Source organism: Tripterygium wilfordii, chromosome 14 (assembly GCF_013401445.1).
Source record: "Tripterygium wilfordii isolate XIE 37 chromosome 14, ASM1340144v1, whole genome shotgun sequence".
Taxonomy (NCBI): domain Eukaryota; kingdom Viridiplantae; phylum Streptophyta; class Magnoliopsida; order Celastrales; family Celastraceae; genus Tripterygium; species Tripterygium wilfordii.
In genome coordinates this window covers 10,559,108-10,579,364 of record NC_052245.1, presented here as the reverse complement: position 1 = coordinate 10,579,364, position 20,257 = coordinate 10,559,108, and the positions used below count along the sequence as shown (strand labels likewise).

At 36.4% G+C, this 20,257-nt stretch overlaps 2 protein-coding genes across 6 annotated transcripts; both read right to left on the bottom strand.

Moving 5' to 3' along the window:
* Nucleotides 1-418: 418 nt before the first annotated feature.
* On the bottom strand, nt 419-11,595 carry LOC120015064 (splicing factor U2af large subunit A). Of its 5 annotated transcripts, none has more exons than XM_038867271.1 (10): nt 11,347-11,595; nt 8,699-10,224; nt 8,462-8,599; nt 4,738-4,809; nt 4,201-4,242; nt 3,925-4,014; nt 2,027-2,134; nt 1,796-1,888; nt 1,550-1,629; nt 419-1,462 (listed from the first exon to the last, which is right to left on the bottom strand). In XM_038867271.1, the coding sequence occupies exons 2-10, from the start codon at nt 10,097-10,099 to the stop codon at nt 733-735; spliced, it is 2,754 nt and encodes a 917-aa protein (XP_038723199.1). In that variant the 5' UTR covers nt 10,100-10,224; nt 11,347-11,595; the 3' UTR covers nt 419-732. The 5 variants fall into 5 exon arrangements, with proteins under 5 accessions (XP_038723199.1, XP_038723203.1, XP_038723200.1 ...); XM_038867275.1 differs by having other exon boundaries at nt 8,465-8,599; XM_038867272.1 differs by having other exon boundaries at nt 8,699-10,204.
* Nucleotides 11,596-12,354: 759 nt separating this feature from the next.
* On the bottom strand, nt 12,355-18,721 carry LOC120014385 (multiple organellar RNA editing factor 2, chloroplastic-like). Its single transcript, XM_038866325.1, has 4 exons — nt 18,198-18,721; nt 17,585-17,682; nt 17,403-17,468; nt 12,355-13,005 (listed from the first exon to the last, which is right to left on the bottom strand). The coding sequence occupies exons 1-4, from the start codon at nt 18,713-18,715 to the stop codon at nt 12,863-12,865; spliced, it is 825 nt and encodes a 274-aa protein (XP_038722253.1). The 5' UTR covers nt 18,716-18,721; the 3' UTR covers nt 12,355-12,862.
* Between the last annotated feature and the right edge of the window lie 1,536 nt (nt 18,722-20,257).

Sequence of the window (20,257 nt, the reverse complement as noted above, 5' to 3'; positions counted from 1 at the left end):
TTTATCATGATTTCCTTGTTAGAGCATAATTCCATTGTTAGATGTTGATTATGATTATGCTATGCTAGAAAAGTTTGATCTTTTTAAAAGAATTTAAACACTTGCTTAATGCAGCCAAACAGGGGTATATACCTAACAGATTAACGTTAAAGATAATTGATTAATTTAAGATAAAAAAATAGAAAAGAAAAACATATAATAGTATAATAAATGTCTCATTTGAAATGAAATTAATTAATTATAAGAATTTCAAAGAAATGATAAAAATGAATATTTTAAAATTTTAATTAATTAAAATACTGAGAAAGAAACAAAAATAAGTATGAGAAAACGACAGAATGACAAACAAAAATAGTTTTTTTTTTTTTTGAAGTTTGTACCTTGAAGAGACCCGAAGCTCAATAAAATGGAGTTCGAATACTAAAAGTGGGGGTGCCAATATCCCTTCCAAGAACTTTACCATGTACTAATAGGGTGTAAAAAATAAAGTTATCACTGAACACCTGTCTCATGTGATCTAACACCTGTGTTAGACGTAACCAAACTATTCAATCTGATCTCATCTCACCAGTCACAACCAGGCCAAAGCTTTGAAGGTTGTTATAAGATATTGGCATAAACAAAGTGCAGCTCAATGTAGGAATATCACCAGGCTTAGACAGACCTAATTATATAAACTGTCATTTGGCAAACAAAATCATGCTAACCAGTTTAATCGATAACGTAGCACATTCATTTCGGAAACCTTGCCCGGTAGAGATGGTGAGGTACATATTCCACTGTCACAATGCGGTCATCGAACAGCCTCCCATACAAACTATGTGCTGCTGTGCAAGAAGCCTCTGTTCTTCCATACTCAACAAAAACACCGCCCGGCTCAAACATGCGTTCGAGACTACTACGATCCTGATCATCATTGTCAAACTTGCCAGAAGCCTCAGATACATCCACACTATCATTTTCACGAGTTCCCTCTTCTCGAATGACTAATTTGGTTTCCACACCACTGTTGCCACCTTCCATACCCACGCTTACCTCATTGTCTCTAAGGTCTGATTCCTCTCTTGGTGTATTTGGCTGCAGAAGAGCTTCTTGAGCAAATGATCCCAATGTGCTCTTGCCAGCTAGGGCTTCAACATCAATGTCATGATCAAGTCCACCTGGCTCACATGGCACATCCTCCATACGGTCGGGCCTCTCATGATTGATGCCACTGCTTTCTAAAACTTCATCAACTTCCAACATTCCTCTGGTGCCATCCAGAGACTCCGCTCCACTATTTCCTCCAGAGAACTGGTCAATGGCTTCTTCTGAAGACCCTCCTTTCAAATCTGTTTCTTCATTGCCTAAAATTTGCTGGCTCTCATCACATTCTGTTTTGTCATTAATTTTGCAAGCTTCTGACATGAGCATACAGCCTTCATGAAGCTTGACAACATTAACAGATTTAACTGTGCCAAACCTGCAGTATAAATACATTCACATTTCAAACACCCGTTTAAAACAGGGTAAAGTGAAAATTTTGAATGGAGAATGTATCTTCTTGAACCTGGCACACTCTAATCGTACATCTTCGATAACTTCTTCCAGTTCGAGTTCAGACAGGGATGAAAGCGCTTCTGAATTTAACTAATAAGGAAAAGGGAAAATGATAAAATAATTCGTCATGAAATTTTTAATATCATAAATTTAATTCGTAAGAAAAAAAGACTACTAATCATATAGTTCGGTGGAACAGAAGGTATGAAGGAATTATTAAAAGAAACAATTTTATATTTAGCGACACGTTTCATACCACATTCTTCAGCTTCAGAACTGGAGTGGGCTGCTCAAGAAGTGGTTTAGCATGTCCAGGGATCCCATAGAATGGTAGGTCTCCACTTGTTTCCTAGCACGTGTTCTCTCATCTCATTAATGCACATCTCAATATAAAAAATATACAGGAGAAATAACTTCAAGCAGTAATGTAAATAAGCAAATAGGAAATTAAAAATCTGTAGATAAACAGCAACAGAACCACAAGTACCAATGCTGATGCATCTGAAATTGCTCGAACTGCAGTTATTACTCTCCCTCCTAACTTCATGCCATTTAATCCCGCACAAGCTTTCAGAGTAACTGATTTGTCAACATACTGATTGACACAGAACACACAAATTTTAGACATCCATACTCAGGGAAATTTTTTTGATTAGTTTAAGAAAATAAAAGCAAAAACCCAAAATCTGCAAGCAGTATATTTCCAGAGAGTCTGCGCAAACTCAAAAAGACATGCTGCCTTCTTGACAAATTCAATATCGTAAGAGAGAGATGCAATTAAGCAAATGCAGATTCAACCAAGACAACTATTTTCAAACTCCAAAGCGACGCGTATGTCACAAAAAAAATACAAAAAAAAAGGAGCACCAGCATAAAGGTAAAATATAAATACTCACAGTTACAAAACATTCACAAATCACAAAGAAGCATAGCATCTGACAAGATTACTAATGTTGTCAAGTTTGATGAGTACTTGTACTACAATGTTATTTTGTGTTAGGTGTTTCTTGAAGTCTGATGGATAATAATCATGGTCCTCCTATCCAAAAATAATAATAAGAATAAGAATGGTCGTAATCTTCTAATAGCTAATTGGGTAGTAGCATGTCGATTCAATTGTTGGCGTTGACATTACGATGTCTTCTAAGGATTCAGTAAGGGAATGGACCTCATGATAGCCCTCATTTGTCATCCCACACGCCAAAAGAAAGCACTCCAGCATTCCATAAATGCAAAGTGAGAATGCCGGCAGAACTTTAATCAGAAACTTATAGTTATACATCATTCTCTGGCATACTCTGTTTGTTTATCCAATTTTGAGCATCAACATAATTCTTCATCTATATGCTTTTAGGGTTTTGGTTGCTCAATCCTACACAAATTTTACATCGGTAGTTTCAAAAACTACATCAGAAGAGCTTAAAAATACCAGTTTGGCTGGGCTATCACAAATGAGAAAAGCCACCAAATTCCTACTTGACAAGTAGAAAACATTTTTCCAAACCCACATGTAAGCACAGAAAATGACCTACAAGGCAAGTATATGTGTAGGGAACTTTAAACGTCTTCCTCCATCTAAAGCAACGTAAAATTGACATTAGTAGATAAAAATATTAGGCTTATCCGGAAACTATCAAAAACCATCTAACAGCAAACATTAGAGGGAAGAAAAACATAATACTATACTTCTCCTGTACTTGAGTTACCTAACACAATATAACCCCAAACTATGATTTATGTGGTCCTCCACAATTTGTTTCCTAGAACTATCATAGAAGGCTTTAATAACAGGGCTTTCTCAACCCAGAATGTATGCATAGGTTCCCATTACCATCAAGTTCTCACGCCATTCCCTAAACAGCCCACAAGTATGACATCCTCATAGACATCAACTACTACAATCTGGGTCCTCATTCCTGTATTCTTTTAGAGTTGACCAATATACCATCTTCTGATTGCCAACTTAGAACATCAAACTCCTGCAGGCACTACCACTAAAAAGGCTTTTGATATCTCCTCTGTTGATTCAACTTGAACTTGTTCAAGCTATATAAAACCCATATGCTTTACAAGTGTTCATTACCCATCAGCTATTTGCATATAAGAAAACTAAGTAACTACAATTTCAATAAAACAAATAAGGAATGAATACAAATGATTGGAAATCCGATAAAAAAAAAAGCAAATTGAAGAAGATCGCAACAATATTAGATCATGAACAACTCAGTGACTGTTAACATATTCAAGATGTAACAGAACATCACTTGACTAGTATTTTCAAAAAGAAAAGAAGTAGGCAGTGCAACTATACCAGATTGAACTAATATTGCACCAAGTCTACAGAAATTAATCAAGCCAAAAGTATGTGACTATGTGCTACATTACCTCCAGAAAAGCACATGCTTCATTAAGATCCTTAACAACTTCAAAATGGTATGCCTTCAAACGTCCAAATGCACTAACGATCTCCATAAGCTAGAAACCAGTAAAAAGTCCTAGTCACTATATAATAATAGTAATAGAAAGCCAAGAAATAAAAGCAGAAAAAGTAAAAGATTTAGAAGAAAGAATGTGGGTGGTAACTGGTAAGGATAGGAAATGGGAACTATAGAGGTTATTATGAAAGCAAAATTGCCCACAAGGGTCTAAAAGTGTTATTACCATCTTAGGCGAGACTGACTTTGAGATTCCACCAATGAATATCTGGCACCAACAGTCAAACGAAGAACATTATAGGTAAAAAACATTCAAAACATTCAATGAATAGCATGCAAAAATAATGTTTCGATGTGTGTATCTTTGATAGACAATGAACAAAAAAAAATCGCAAAACAACACGACTAAAAGCGTATTGTGTAAGATTGACCCAAACAGAATAAACTAAGAAAATAAAAATTATGAGAGAGAGCATAAAAGAAACCCAGGAAATCTTTATCTTCAACAATATCGAGTAATCTTGGAACCTTGCCTTAAAAGACCTCTTCCAACAGCACATATCAACAACGTCAAGCTTTATTACATTTAATCATCAAAGTCCCCAGAAGTTATTGTGGAAACATTAATCAGTATTCAGTAAATTAGCTTAAATCATCGTCACCATAGCCTTTCTCCATAACAGTTTAGTGTCATCTACATGAGTCTAGTGCTATACTCTCCAAATAAATATAGTAAATACAATAAGTGGGTTTGCATGCATACCTTATGAGGAGAGTCTTTCACAACATCACTGACCAAATCAATAGCAGCCATGGATTTTCCTTGTTCACCAGTCTGCATGAAAATAGCAAGTGTCTGAAAACCTGATACATGAATGGTAACCACAACATACCTCAGAAACAGCAAAGCAGTAGTTGAAAGTGCTAATCATAAAATACTCATTCTCACAGCATAAGCAAGCAGGAAGACTATGCAATTTTTTTTTTTTTTGGTGGGGGGGGGGGGGGGAAGGGTATTACAATTCCACATAACTTTAAATTGTAAGCAACGAAACCTGTTGTACAGCAACATCAAACATGGCAGGATTATTTATCCCACCATTATACTTCCATTCTAGAACGCAGGTGCATTATTGTAATCATTCTGACGAAAGAATAAGGCTTTGGACGACAGAAATGGGATCATGATATTATGAACCTTCTCATACATGCCAGTTTTTGCACAGAAAAGACAGAAAAGAAATCAAAAGCCAAATTTAAGTTGAACAGGTAAAAAAACTACAAAATAATATATCTGACAGCTAAAGATTTAAGGCCCAACGTGAAACTACTGTTCCTCTCGAATGGTGCCAATTTTCATAACTAAAAGGTACCTAATTGATCACGAAAGAGATTGAAACCTTCAGGATACCTGTTTCCACAACAAAGTTACAAACTCTAAAGCATTGAACTGGACAGCTAAATGAGTGCAATGCAAAACATTAAAGTAACAAAAAAACACTGAATTCTGAAAAGCTATCACCATATATAAATCAGCATAAAATTCGTGGTTCTCTAATATCATTTGAGTCTAAAAACATCACTCTCGACTGGAAACATCATACAAATAGCATGTATACACATATATATCCCAGCGTAACATAAAATTACCTTCTACGAATCATACATGGAAGTTAAATCGGAAGGGTAAAGGGGAACCCGTGAGTTGTTTGGTAATACTTGCAAAAATTGTAACCAAAAAACTAAAACTAGAAAATTAAAACCTGTTTACTATCTGGATAAAAATACAAAACTAAACAGAAATGTAAAGTTAACTCCACATAGTTATTCAAAAGTGCCGTTCCATTGTGGCAACCAGAAAATTGAAAACCTACTTGTTTTTTGCAAATGCTTCCCCATCATCCAAGAGAACATGTGAAAAACTTAGTAAAGAAACCCAAAATCCTATATGCCTTGAGACAAGTTCCAAAACCAAAAGCCTCAAAGCATCTATAATAAAATAGCTGAAGGAAGATGAAAGCAAGGACGGACTAAATCAAAAATAAACTCAGTTGAGCTGAACTATTACAAATTATTGACATGACTCCCATGTATTCATTTGAAGCTGAGTTGACACAGACACACACAAAGCACAAGAGAGAGATGACATAACCGTGATAGAAGAGAACTTGTGTTAAAACATATAACCCATTAAAAAGTGAAGTCGCTAAGATAGGATGAAAAAAAATGAGCATTCATGACGAGCGATTATATGTATTCAATTAAAGTTTGTACAATACATGCTCGTGTTATGAGGAAAGCATCAGTTTGCAACACTAACCGGTGTTTTAGTAAGCAAAGATTGAAATATTATGTCCAGCATAACTATGAAGAAACTCAAGTGAGCACTTACTCGTGAGAATCACACCTTCTATCCTTGTATGACTACATTTCAACTCTCAAGGCATTCCAAAGATGCAGCAATACTATACTACATGTAGTATAAATAACAAAATTGCAGTTTGAACAGCCTACATCAGTCGTTCAAAACCAATGCCAGAAAAAGAAGTGGCAACCACTCAAACTTGTCACTACACCTGGAGATCTTCTTATTTAGTAGCAAGCGTCCTCACCATCCAGAACGTGAATAACGACACATGCAACATAAACTCCCTATTTAAGAGATTCCAGCATGACAGTCAGAAAATGTCTCATATAACGGGACAAACAGAACATTCCATGTGCAATAGAAAGTTTGTTAAGCAATAGCAACAGTCAATAGTCCCCAGTGATGAAGTCGATAGTCAATTGATATTGCTTCAATGAAGAAAAAGAGAATTAATAACCCAGTGAAAATAGATGGTGATGTCATACACACTCTTACAATTATAAGACCCTCCCTAGATAATTAGACAATTCATAATGAATTCCTCCGTGTCCTCCAATATTGAGGAATCAAAATGCCTAAACCAACTCAATAATGAATAAGGCTATGCAGTTGATCTATATGCATCAAACCATGGCGCCTTTTCATTTGACCAATCATAACTAGACTCTGGATATTTCCAGTCAAAACTTTTACTTAATGCCTTACATCTGAGGTTCACATCTAAAACTAATTGATAGACCCAACCAACTCAACAACATAACCGTCTTCTGACTTAATAGTTCCAATGTGTTTCCTATTATGAACCCAATATAGTTCACCGTCAACTCATTTTGCAGTTAATTAGTTTTTTTTATTAGTCAATAGGTGTGGGCATGTGAACCCTTGCCTCACTGGGCAGGGTAGTTAGGAGCTCGAATAGTTGAACTAGTGTTATCCTAGTTGATTCAATATAATATCAGTCCTACTTACACAAACTTGTATTTACATACGCATAAAGATATAATGTTTGTTGGTAATCCAAGATACGAATCTAAAATCAGCTAAACCAAATATGCTTAATAGCAAGCTAGTTGGAGCTGCAGACATGAATCTCTTTCCTGAAGTATGATTGTATGAACTATCCAATGCCACCTTTTCCATAAGACTCTTCGAGAAATTGCCCGCAATAGCTTTAAGACAAGCTAACACTGAGGTTCCTTATGTGCAACTACCACTCTGTGCTGCAAAATACATGAATTGAGAAAACCAGAAACCAAAACTAATAGTTTCGTATGGCGGATCATGTGTCTTCGATAATACAAATCTTTCATTGAAAACACAACCTATTGCTTCAGTGAAAGCATAAATTTTCACCAGAGAATGAGTATAACTCCCATGTGCTAGGGTTTTGCTATAAACATTCCTTTATCCATCACAGGCACTTAAACTTTGGTTCTTTACATCCATACTACCCAATACAATAAACCTAAATCAAGTGAAGAGAAATTAATACGAGCCACCACAGATAAAATCCTAATAATGCTTACCAAATTCTAAGAGGACAATCATAATTCACCATTTTTTATTTCTCTTTTTCAATACTGTCTAAATTTAGAGTTTTCAAGGACCAGGAAAGTCCTCAGTCATTGAAATTCAGGTACTGTAATGTTGATGAAAATCAGCTTCTTCATGCACTTAATCTCACCATTTGTTAACTAGTCTATCCTATTATACTAATTCTCTCTTTCGCTTCTCAAAAAAAATGCTTCTTAACTAAAATGGATTCTAGATGTGAACCACGGCTATGTCCAATCCCATTGCCATTATCCCCATAGAAAATTGCAATTACATTGATCTAAAGAGAACTTCAAGCAAAAGTACTCAGAGCCCAAACATTCTAGTCAAAAGATAACACCTTACGTGCAAAGATTAACTAGTTGCAGATATGTGACTGGTGAAAATAGCAGGGGAAAAATTCAAACATCCATAGTTGCAACATATCGTAGAATTGGAAAACAATTACTAGTTCCTCATCTAGCACAGGTCATCAATCAACCAAATCACAACAAGCAACACAAAGACAGATCATTATGGGGTCATAATAACAGTAAGAAATAAGTGGCAGGATTGTAATTCTTACTACCACTTCAACAAAGTCTTTGGGACGTCTAATTTTGAGAATGGAGCCTGCGAATGAAGTGCCATCAAAAGAAAGGGCAGCTGAAGCATTCTCAGGAGTAAGAAATTCTAGCAGAGCTTGGCCCTTCTCTTTGTGAATCTGCAGTTAAGATACAACAAATCATGCTGAAAGCCTAAAAACTACTATTATACAGATTACAAAAATAACACATAATTCAGGAGTGATGGGGGTACTTACCGCACAACTGATACATGGTTGGGCTCCTTCAATATAATTAACACCAGAAGTACACAATAAATTATTAAAACACTCCATCACAGCCTTCTCAGAAGCAGAAGCAGGAATATTTTCTACATAGAGCCTCCTCATAGGACGGGTGGCTTGTGTTAGCTGAATAGAGTCAATCGGACCACTCTCCTTATTTGATAAAACACTGGGTGAAACAGCAGAAAGGAGCTTCGTTGAAGTTGAAGCGATAGGAACAGTACTGGTAACTTCAAGGATATTTGAGGATATAGTTTGGTTTGATGCTTGCAAATCAGAAGCGACTGAACCAGGGACTGATGTACCTGTTCCGGTAGATTTACCAGCTTTCTTCTCAGGTGAGTGATGAATTGGGGAAGGAGTTTTCATAGCAGCTTCACTTCTTCTCTTCCTTGGTGAATAGCCACCAAGCCCACTAGATGACCCACCGTGTCGCCTATGGTAGCTAGTCAAACCATTGCTCGTTACCCTCCTCCTGTCAACATCAGAATGCTTTTGTCCAGACCTATCCTTAAAAGAATGTGTGGACATCTCCCCATGCTCTAGCCTCTGATGAGAAGTATGTTTGCGTGACTTGGGTGAATGTGAAACAGACCTCCTTTTCCTGCCTTCACGCTCTCGACTCTTTGATCGCCTTCTTTTCAACCTTAATTCTTCATTATAAACTTTTGACAACTCCTTCCTTTCCCTTCTCTCAGAAATTTCAGATTCTTGCTTTGTTTCTCGATCATGTTTCTTTGGGGCTATTCTCTCTCTGTGTTTCTCATTACCTCCATTTGGGTAATTTCTCTTGCTTCCTCTTTCAGATTCTCCTCTATTTTTGTCTGCATGTCCATCCTTCTTATTTACATCTCTTGAACGCTTCTTTGCAGTTTCCTTATCACTTAACGGGTTGTCAAATCTTCCCCGGCCATGAATTGTTTTATCGGTCACCTCTTTTGCTTTATTGCTTACGTCTTTTATCATTTTGCTCATTGATTTAGTTTCTGAATCATAATCTCCTCTGTGTTTCCTTCTAGTTGAACTATCATCCTTCGTAAACTTTTGCTTATCTTTCTCTCTGAAACCTGCCTCTACAAATTCCTCCAACAAGGGCTTTTCATGTGTCAAGGATGAACCTTTAACACCTCCATTATCTGTTTCAGATCTATAATGACTGGAAACATTTTCAACAATGCCAACTGTTGATATATTCACTGGTTCACTAGCTCCCACTCCCACTTTGACATTTTCAGATAATTTCTTGTCTTTCCTTCTAGCCATGATCTCATCAAAGTTAAAGGGTCTTGTTCGAGCAGCAGTTCCCTCATTGAAGTTCCCAGGGGACTGCTTAGTTTTTCCATATATTTCTTTCTGCCGGCTAGTGCTCCTCATCTTGCTTAATTGTGAGAGAATAGAAAGTACAAAGCATTCAGGACAATAACCACAGAAAATAGTAGAATGCACAGGTTGTAAGCCCAGAACTCGGCTTGTACTTCACTGTCAGTAAACTAGCATCACTTCAACACGAAGAAAATCGGAAAAACAAATTAAGCATCATCAATTTCAGTCAGTATAACAGAACACGAGTACTTTCAGCAGATACATTAACAACGATACTGTATTGCGGGACAACGAATGTATTCTTGTAGTAGTGTCCTGTGTTCATTAGAAGCTTGTTTAAATGGCACACAACGCTATAAATAGACTACTATAAAGGGGAAATGGAGACATTTGTATCCCGCGATACAATAAAAATCAGTCGTCAACTTATGCAACACCTACGCAAGTCTATCGGTTTCCAAAACTCAAACAAATACCATTAATAGCGAGCCATTAGAAAAATAAATTACAAGCTCCTTTAATATTCAAACTGCATTAGGGTCTCGAATGATATCCATGATTATTTTGCTGCAAAAGCAGCAATACTTAACTCTATATTGAAGGCATTACAATTTCACCCACCAATCACCCCTCCCACCCACCCCCCTCGCCCACCCAAAACAAAACACGCACACTGCACGGAGAGTAAACTTTTCAACAAACTCATACTACTGCTCAACATGCTTTCATCCTAATTTCCCATTGCCAGAATTTTGGGGTCATTAAAAAGTAAAACGGCTTAACAATATAAAAGTTAGTTGACACTACAGCCTGATCATACATAAATCTTCAAAACAGGCTAGCAAGCTAGTCACCTCTCAATGTCTACATATTGGAACTGCAGAATAAAATAATTTTCTGTTAAGGAGATCATCTCAACAAACCATCAATTTCAGTAGAGAGAGGAAAGCGCAACTAATTAAATTGAACAGTCTCAGAAAATATTCACTAACCTAGCCATTACAGTCGGAAAATACACTTTTTTTCCGCATGCACTCAAAAATAGCATATGAACAGCTCGCGAGTTGATTTTCTTTTCTTTCTTTCGGGATACGAGGGGAAAAAACTACTATCCAGCAGAATTAGGAATTTACAGTGCCTCGAATCTAGCATTCGAAGCCAACTCGCAGCGAGAACCTCTCTCTCCGTCTGATGCAAGCCATCAAAACGGGCCGATTTGATCGCATAGAACAATTGAAACACGAGTAGCACAAAGAGAATACATGAGTACACACAGAAGTTGTAAGTACAGATTGTACCTTTCGAGGGAGGAGGCGCAGCGGGAGACAGTGGAGTGGTTCCTTTCCTGGGGTTGGATAGCAGCGAACAGGGAACGTGAGCTTAGAGAAAGTCTACACAATTATTTCCTTACGGTGAGACTAGCATGATTCATACCACATAACCGACGCAAGGGTTCAATCCATAACTGGACTCGCTGCTGTTAATTTAGGGTTTCTAAGAAAATTAACAATTTTTATGGTCCAAATCAAATATTATTAGACTTGTGAGTCATAATACCGTTGAGTTGATTTTTTGTAAGGGGATTTAGGGTTTCTTTTACCCTCTTATGGGCGTCTCTTTTTTTTCTTTTTCACAATTGAATATATATTTTAAAATTTGTGTACCTTATTATTGTTTGATTGATAACGCTCATATATGTAATTTGTCAAAAAATATACATGAAAAGCTACCACAAAAAAAAAATGAAAAACAAACACCCTCAGCATACAAAGTATAGCATTTTTCACAATATAAACAGATAGCAAATAAATAATTATATGAAATTCCACCTAAAAAATGAAGTGTGAGGGCTCCAATTATTAGTTACAATTTCCCAAAAAAAACCATTTTATATCATTTTTTTTTTAAATGACCTATTCAAGTTCAAAAGTTAAGAATTAGGGTTTAGATTTTAGTATTTAAGATTTAGAGTTTAGAATTTAAGATTTATAATTGTCTTTCAAAATCTACTATATTCTATATAAACACCAAATAACACTTTTTAAGTCATGCTTTACTATTTTTTTTTTGGAGAGAATTGTAGCTACAAATCCCCTAAAAAGAGAGCACAAATCCGAATTTCAAAGGTTTGTGATGTGAACAACATTAATTAATAAAATACATCTTTCTCAAAATAATAACAGAAACTAAACATCAAAACCAACTTATCCTAGCAAGTGCTTATCAAAAAAAAAAAGTGTTTAGAACTAGAGCTTCGCCAACAAATACAATTCAAGGCTACTTAACCTAAAGATACAGTGATTATGTAAGAGGAAATCTCACAATTCTTCATTATAATAAAGATAGCCTGCCAAAGTATCCTATCCATTACTCCTATATTATATGCAATCATCACCATCTAAACTGTTTTCCAAATCAAGACAGAGAAACAACCAATATTCAAGAGGGGCAAAAGAATAAGAGAGGAAAAAAAAAAAAAAAAAAACTCTTCCTAATCCTACATACATCATATTAAACTTCCATTATTCATTCCTTATTAAATTAAGTGTCTGGTAGTGAGCACAAATTGATGGCATGCGATATTTATAACCATATTCGACTAGCCTAAAGTAGAACTAAATCTGACTTCTTCTAGTTGGACTTGATGAACGACAACCACCGGTCCATTACCATAGTCTCTGACCCTTGAAAGCCAAGTGCCCTCCTTGGTCGACCACGAAAACACAACAGCCAAACATGGATGGAGGCCTTCACAAGGTCACACTTCCTCTTCTCTACCTTGTTGTCTATACAGAGATCCCCTTTTTTAATTTTTCATCGCATATTTTCCCTGCGGCGAGCATATCGGGTTCTGTCATTGTATCTGGGGCGGTCTCTCTCTCTCTGAGGCTGTGGCTCCACCCTCCTCTGCCTTTCAGGTGGTCTTTGAACTATCTCCCCGTTCACTAACAATTCAGCTACAAGACAAGGTAATGAAGAATTTATCACAAATTAGAAAGTTTTACCACTATTAGCAAGACATTATACATAAAGTTGGGCACCAGCAACAAAAAAGTAGCATCTTTAGGCAACAAACGTAAAATCAAAAGCCATTTCTAGATAACAATATTTTCTTTTTCAACGAAATGCATGTAGACAACTCAAAATCTAAAACAAGGTACACCATTTTTTTTCATCCAACACCCATTTCTAAGCCCTTGTCTCACAAAAAAACAAGCTAATTTCTCTAGTCCACTGTAATCTTCACTCGGCTTTAAAAATGGAACTTTTAGCTAAAATTTCCCATGATAGAGAGCCAAAACTGAATGCGTATCACCACATAAATTTCACTTATATTGAAAAGAGACTTGAACCAGTTCAATAGGCTCACAAACAGCCTTTTCATTTGCAGAGTAATGCACTACGGTATCTTAACATGTGAAACAGAAATGATTTTTTAAACAGCTTGTGTATCCTCCCCAACAGTTGTCAACTCCAAAAGCTTGAAAGTACAGAAAAGGTTGGAAAGGATCTCGATGCGAGTCCATAAGCATTCAAAGCTAGGAAATGCCTACTTAAGGCTAATAGATTTGTAAAGATTGACCAAACAAGGGTGTTTTGGTCCTTTGGACAAGTTCCAGAAGAACCCCTCACCTACACATTAAACTAATGTTTAATGAAGCCACAAAAACTTGTAAATATATAATCCGAATTTCATATTTCAATGGATCATTGGATAGGCATCTCTACTATGGAAGAGACCAGGAAAATCAACAGGTAGATCATTACTAATTAGAGATTTCCTCTAAGCCTAGAACTTTTTCAGTCATGCAATTTTCTATTAAAACCTCTACAGCTCTTCCCTCAAAAACTGGTTATTATCTCAGTCATGTTCAATTTCAATAAATAAATTGCAACATCAATAACAAAGATCGATCCAAGCTGTTCACCCAGTTTCGAATTCCTAAGTATTTGAGAACCAACCCAAACCAATCCTAGAACCAATTACGCAAATGGTAGTTTTAAAAGAGTCTTACAACAATAACTGAATGAACATAAGACACAATCAACAACCCACACACATGAAATCAAACAAAGAAACAACCACTTGGAAGGAGATAAAAATGTCAAAGGATTTCTAAACACCAACTCCATTTCATTTAATGCATAACAAGGACATAGCTGCAGTTGAATAGCCAATAAGGCAATAACACAGAGGGAACATAACAGCAATGCAGAAATGATAACAATGCATCATTTATTTGTACATCTGAAATGATTCCACAACTCTACATAGAGTAGAGATACAGAACAGGTTGAGAGGATTTTTTATTTGAGTCCATAAGCATTCAAAACTAGAAATTGTCTACTTAAGGCTAATAGCTTAGCCAAGATGGGAGGGGAAATAGGCAACATAAATATTAATAATCTGGGCTATACTTTAATGAAACCCAGAAAAACCAAATATAAAGATACACATCGGTTGTGTTGGGCTAACAACCAACCACTTGGAAGAAGATGGAAATGTCAAGGGTTTCTCAACACCCTTTCCATTACATTTAATGCATCACAAGGAGTCAAGGACTTAGCTGCAGTTGAATACCCAATAACACAGGTAACATAGCAGAATGCAGAAATGATCACAATGCATCACTTATTTGTACCATCTCAAATGATTCTACGACTCTACATATAGACTAGAGGTGCAGAACAGGTTGAGAGGATTTCTGATTTGAGTCCATAAGCATTCAAAACTATAAATTGCCTACTTAAGGCTAATAGCTTTGCCAAGATGGACTAGAAGCATTAGAGTTCGAGGGAGGGGAAATAAGCAACAGCAAATTGGTAACCTGTGCTATTCTTTAATGGAACCCAGAACAACCAAATATAAAGATACACATCAGTCGTGTTGGGCTAACAAAAAACCACTTGGAAGAAGATGGAAATGTCAAAGGATTTCTATATACCCTCTCCATTTCATTTAACGCATCACAAGGTCTTAGCTGCAGTTGAATACTCAATAACACTGAGGTAACAAAACAGTAATGCAGAATTTGTACCATCTCAAATGATTCCACAACACTCTACATAGAATAGAGTTACAGAACAGGTTGAGAAGATTTTTTAAGTGAGTCCATAAGCATTCAAAACTATAAATTGCCTACTTAAGTTTAATAGCTTTGCCAAGATGGACTAAACCATTAGAGATGGAGAAATAGGAAATAAGCGACAGAAATACTATTAACATCTGCTATTCTTTAATGGAACCTGACCAACCAAATATGAGGATACACCAGTTGTGATTCACATTATTGGCTACTTCACAGCAGAAAAACACAAAACAATCAAGATACATTTCATGACAAGATAAGGAAGTTAAAGTCTAGTCTTGCTGGTTATCCAGTTACCAAAATCAACAGTTGATAAGTTAAGCTGTCATGCAAAATAATTTAAGTAGTTGTTGCCGAAAATATTTACAGGAAACAAGAATGCAGAGGATACCGATACTATTTTGGCAGACAGTGTATAAATCTTGGGTCAACAAATGTATATCTGGGAATCTGTAGCTTTAATTAGTATCAAGCATGGTTGCAAAAATCGCTAGTCGGCTACTAGGCGGTTCGCAGGGACTAGGGATTAATCGGATTAATCGGGGACTAGTCGGAGATTAATCGGATTAATCGTTTTGAGTTTTTTTAATTATATATATATATATGTAAAAACACAATATAAATGAAAGTAATACCTTGAACTAATACCTTGAACACATATAGATTAATGACAAATTCTTACATACAATTATATATATACAATATATAATTTATTCATCATTTTTAAAAAATAATTGCAATTGAATATATACAAAACATTTTTGTGGTTGGAATTCATGTAATGCCAGTAATGGAACCGGGACTACTAAACAATATTAGATTTTGTGGTTGGAATTCATGTTAGAACAAGTGGCAGTGTATGTTAAAAAAACATTTTTGTTTGGTTGTTCTGTAACCACGAGGATATCACACTGCACATATATTAATATATTATTATATCACAATTCACAAACATTAACTAAACAGAGGCGTTGACCTGTGACTAGCTATAGAGACGCGCGTCATCGACAAACTAGAGAGACAAGTCGTCGACGAGAGAACCCAGAGAGACGCGCATCATCGACAAACCAGAGAGGCAGAGTCATCGACGAGAGAGAACCCAGAGAGGCAGAAAGCCGACGACGAGAGAGAACCCAGAGAGGCAGAGACCTGTCAATGAGAGAGAACCCAGAGAGGAGAGAGCCGTCGACGAGTGAGAACCCATAGAGGAGAGAGCTATCGACAACAGAGAACAGATCTGTCGCAGATCTGCCGCACAGTGCTTCACAGATCCTCCGAATAGGCCGACTCGCCCCGACTAGTCGGTATTTAATCGGGTCACCGACTAAGTGGCTCCATTACCCTCTAGTCGAAGCGGCAAGGCTCGACTAGCGACTACTCGGCCGACTAGTCGCCGACTAGAGGGATTTTTGCAACAGTGGTATCAGGTTATAAGAACATAGGCAATACAAGGACTCTCTTTTTCAACTTAAACATATCAGGCCATAAGTATACGACAAATTAGTAAAGGAGGAGATAGTCACCAAACTCGACTCACAATTCCTATTTATCATGCAAGGACTCTGTCTTCAAACCTCAAGTGAGCACAAGTTGTGGAGGTAGCAGAGCAAATATTACATTTTCTTTTTCTTTATTGTTAAAAAGGAACATGCAAATGCAGCTGCAGATATCAGAAATAGCAACCACAGCCCAGAAACCGAAATGGCAGAAAAAACCTTGGACATTAATTCATTTGTATTGGATGCCACCAAATTGCATACCCAAGATATAAAAGTTTGGTTGTCCTAGGGAAATATGTACACTGGATTCTATGGATAAATGCCATTTGCACTTAAAACCTGATTATGAGTGGGGCACAGCATCTAACAGCTTCATGCACATATAAATTAAGAGGATTGATAAAAAAAAAATAACATTAGACGCCCAACAAAAACAGAGGACAAGGGAATTTTGTGATGTGAAAGTAGGACCGGTACACATAATTGAGATGATAATGTTTCATCTTCAATGATCCGCTTCTCCATGAGGAATAAACTCTAAAGCACAGAAAACTCAAAAGAGACACTTGATGTCAGTACATTAACATTAAAAGCTAAACATTGCAAAAAGCCTCTTAGATTTTCCAAGATGGACCATTACAATACCCTTTACATGGACATTTTGCACGAGTATGAGTCTATGACACAATATATGCAAATTAATGTGTGGTATGACTGACAATACAGATCAACAAGTTTTACTCTTTGAAAAGCTTATAGACTTACCCCCATAGTCCTTGTATTCAGGGTCAACATAAGAGTCTGGAAGCACAAAGAGAACACCTGGTAGGCCTATTGATGAAACAATCACTCTATCAGTACAATCAATCAACCAAACGAAACAATCTACAACTGAAAAAACTTTTTCCATCAAAAAAACCTACTAATGAAGAAAGTTCAGAAAATACCATCAAGCTTGTTTGAGGTTTCCTCGTCAATTTCACATCCAAATCCAAAATACCTCTCACACGAAACATTGTAGATTTTCTTCTTGGCTTCTTCCTCACTGAAACAGAGAAACCAAAGAAACACCAAAATAATCAATGAAATAACAATTGCATGCATCACTTACAAAAACCACATTCACACACACTGCCCGAGTAATGATAGTAATATACCAGAAAGAATACATTCACAATAGCATAAATTAACAACAAACTAATAAATTAAAAAAATAAATGCAGGAAATCTTCTAATGAAACCATAACACTTTCCAATTACCAAGACTCGAATATAATTTATTAGATTTCCCTCAGTGTCTGCCGTTCAAAAATTTGTATGGAAAAAAAAAAAGAACTGAATAAAATTCTTGAACTCGCAATTATTTCAAAGCCAAAAAAAAAAATTAGTAACATAACAGTCCTAAACTTTAGAAGAAACCAGAAAGCAGAAACGGGAAACAACAGCACAATTATAAGCCAAAAAAGTGTTGCTTTTAAGAAACAATGCATAACAATCCATCAGTTCCCTTTATTATCCAATACATCCTCGAGAATCAAAGAGTTTAAAAACCAAAATTACCTTCCAACGACTTTAGCAAGGGTTTGGATGTAACTATCAATCATCTGCTGCTTGGTAGTGCCCTCTGCAGGCTTGTCCATGACAATGAGCCAGTGCTCATAGTCACATCCTGGAAAAAGCGGAGCCATCTCCGTAGGAGGTCGGTCGCTGAAATTGGAGCCCGAGTTGAGGGGAGAGTAGCCAGAGTTGCCAGCTCTGTTCACCCGGCACCTAATGATAGCGAAACGGGAGGCAGTCTGACCAAACTGGATAGATCGGGCGGCATGGGAGAGAGGAGTAATAGAACGACGGCATAGAAGGGGAGATGAAATTGGAGGAGGACGGGTTATGGCGGTGGTCGAGAGGAGGCGCTTGGGGAGTATAAGAGAAAGAGATAGGTTGCGCATGACAGTGGCGGTTGGCGAGCGAGCTAGGGTATGTGCCATTCTGGGAATCGAGAGTGAGAGAGGACCTGGGGCTGGGGAACGGGGTTTTAGAGAAGGGAGGTTTCGAGGGATATGGGCGGTATTTAATTTCATCCTCGACTGACCTGGGCTTGCATAAAATATTTTGGGCTTTTCGTGGGCTTTTATATGATAAATTTCTTTTATAAGTATGGATTTAGCCGTTGTACTTTATATTTTGGATAAAAAAACGGTTGAACTTTTTTTTAGATCAAACAAACCCCTATACTTATCATAATGATACATGTTAACCCTTCCGTCTAAGAATCGTTAAAAATGTTGATGTGGCCGTTAAGTGATTTTTTTTCAATTCATTTCTTACGTGGTGTGTATGTGGATGTCACCTATTAATTTGTGACACGTGACAAATTTTAATTTATGATTTTAAAAATGAAAAAATAATAAACAACATTCATCTTCTCCGGCGACAAAGAATGTCCAGCTCCATCTCCGACGAGATCTGCAAAAAGGCTTTCTTCAAATCGGACCACTTCTCGCCTAGAAAGCACAATCAAATATACAGGAGAGATAGGTAGGTCTCTGCCAGAAAAATCACGATGTTAAGCCTGCAGCGGACTTGTTCTTCTTCGAAAAGGATCCATATCCTTTTTTGGAAAATCACGATGTTAACCCGACAACGGACTTGTTTGGACATCGATTTTTATAGATCGAAGATCTCTCTGTTCAACTACACAAAACATACACTCAGTCAAACTGTAATTCCTTTAGTTGTTTGAAATTTAAGTGGTTTCTTTGGGATTGAAAATTGATTGAGAAGAATTGCTAATTTTAAAGTTGAATTTTTTATGCTGCCACTTGCTTTTGTAGTGGTCCAGTGGATGTGTGCAAACACAGGTGACGAAGGGAGGAGGAGGAAGGAGAGGGGGGAAAATATTTAGGGCTTTTAAAATTTAATTTAGAATTTTTTAATTTGGCATGTTTTTTGATTTAAGGTTTTTTTTTAAAATTTAACGGTAACATTACACATCCATAAAATAAATATCCATAAACTTACATAAACATATGACATGTCTATGTGGTTTCTATAATAAACTTTATTTGTTTTTTTTTAATCTATGTGGCTTGTCTATTTGGCTTGCCACCTAGATTATGTAAGTTTATGGATAAGAAAATTATGAACATATATCATTTTGATAAATTTAATAGGTATTTTGATTTAAGTGACATGTCATTTACATATGAATTTTTTAAAAAAAAAATCAAAGCCACATAAGATATTAGGGTCCACATAAGCATTTTTTAACGATTGTTTGACAGAAGAAGTAACTTGTATCGTTTTGGAAGTTGAGGGGTTTGTTTGACCCAAAACAAAGTTCATGGGCTTTTTTGATCCAAGATGTAAAGTAGAGGGGCTAAATCCATAGTTATCCCTTAAAAGAATAATATTAATTTTATTATTAGTTATTTTTAGCCTATGAGAAGATTCAAATTCGATTTTACACAATTTATCTTGTTATAAAAAATAAAAAAAAGGGACCCCTACTTCATGTCTGAGTAAGAGTGGCAAAACTCTGTCCGATTCGAATGACCGAATTTGTCCGATCCGAATTAAACCTAGTATGAACATAAATTATATATCCGAAATCTGGGTCCAAA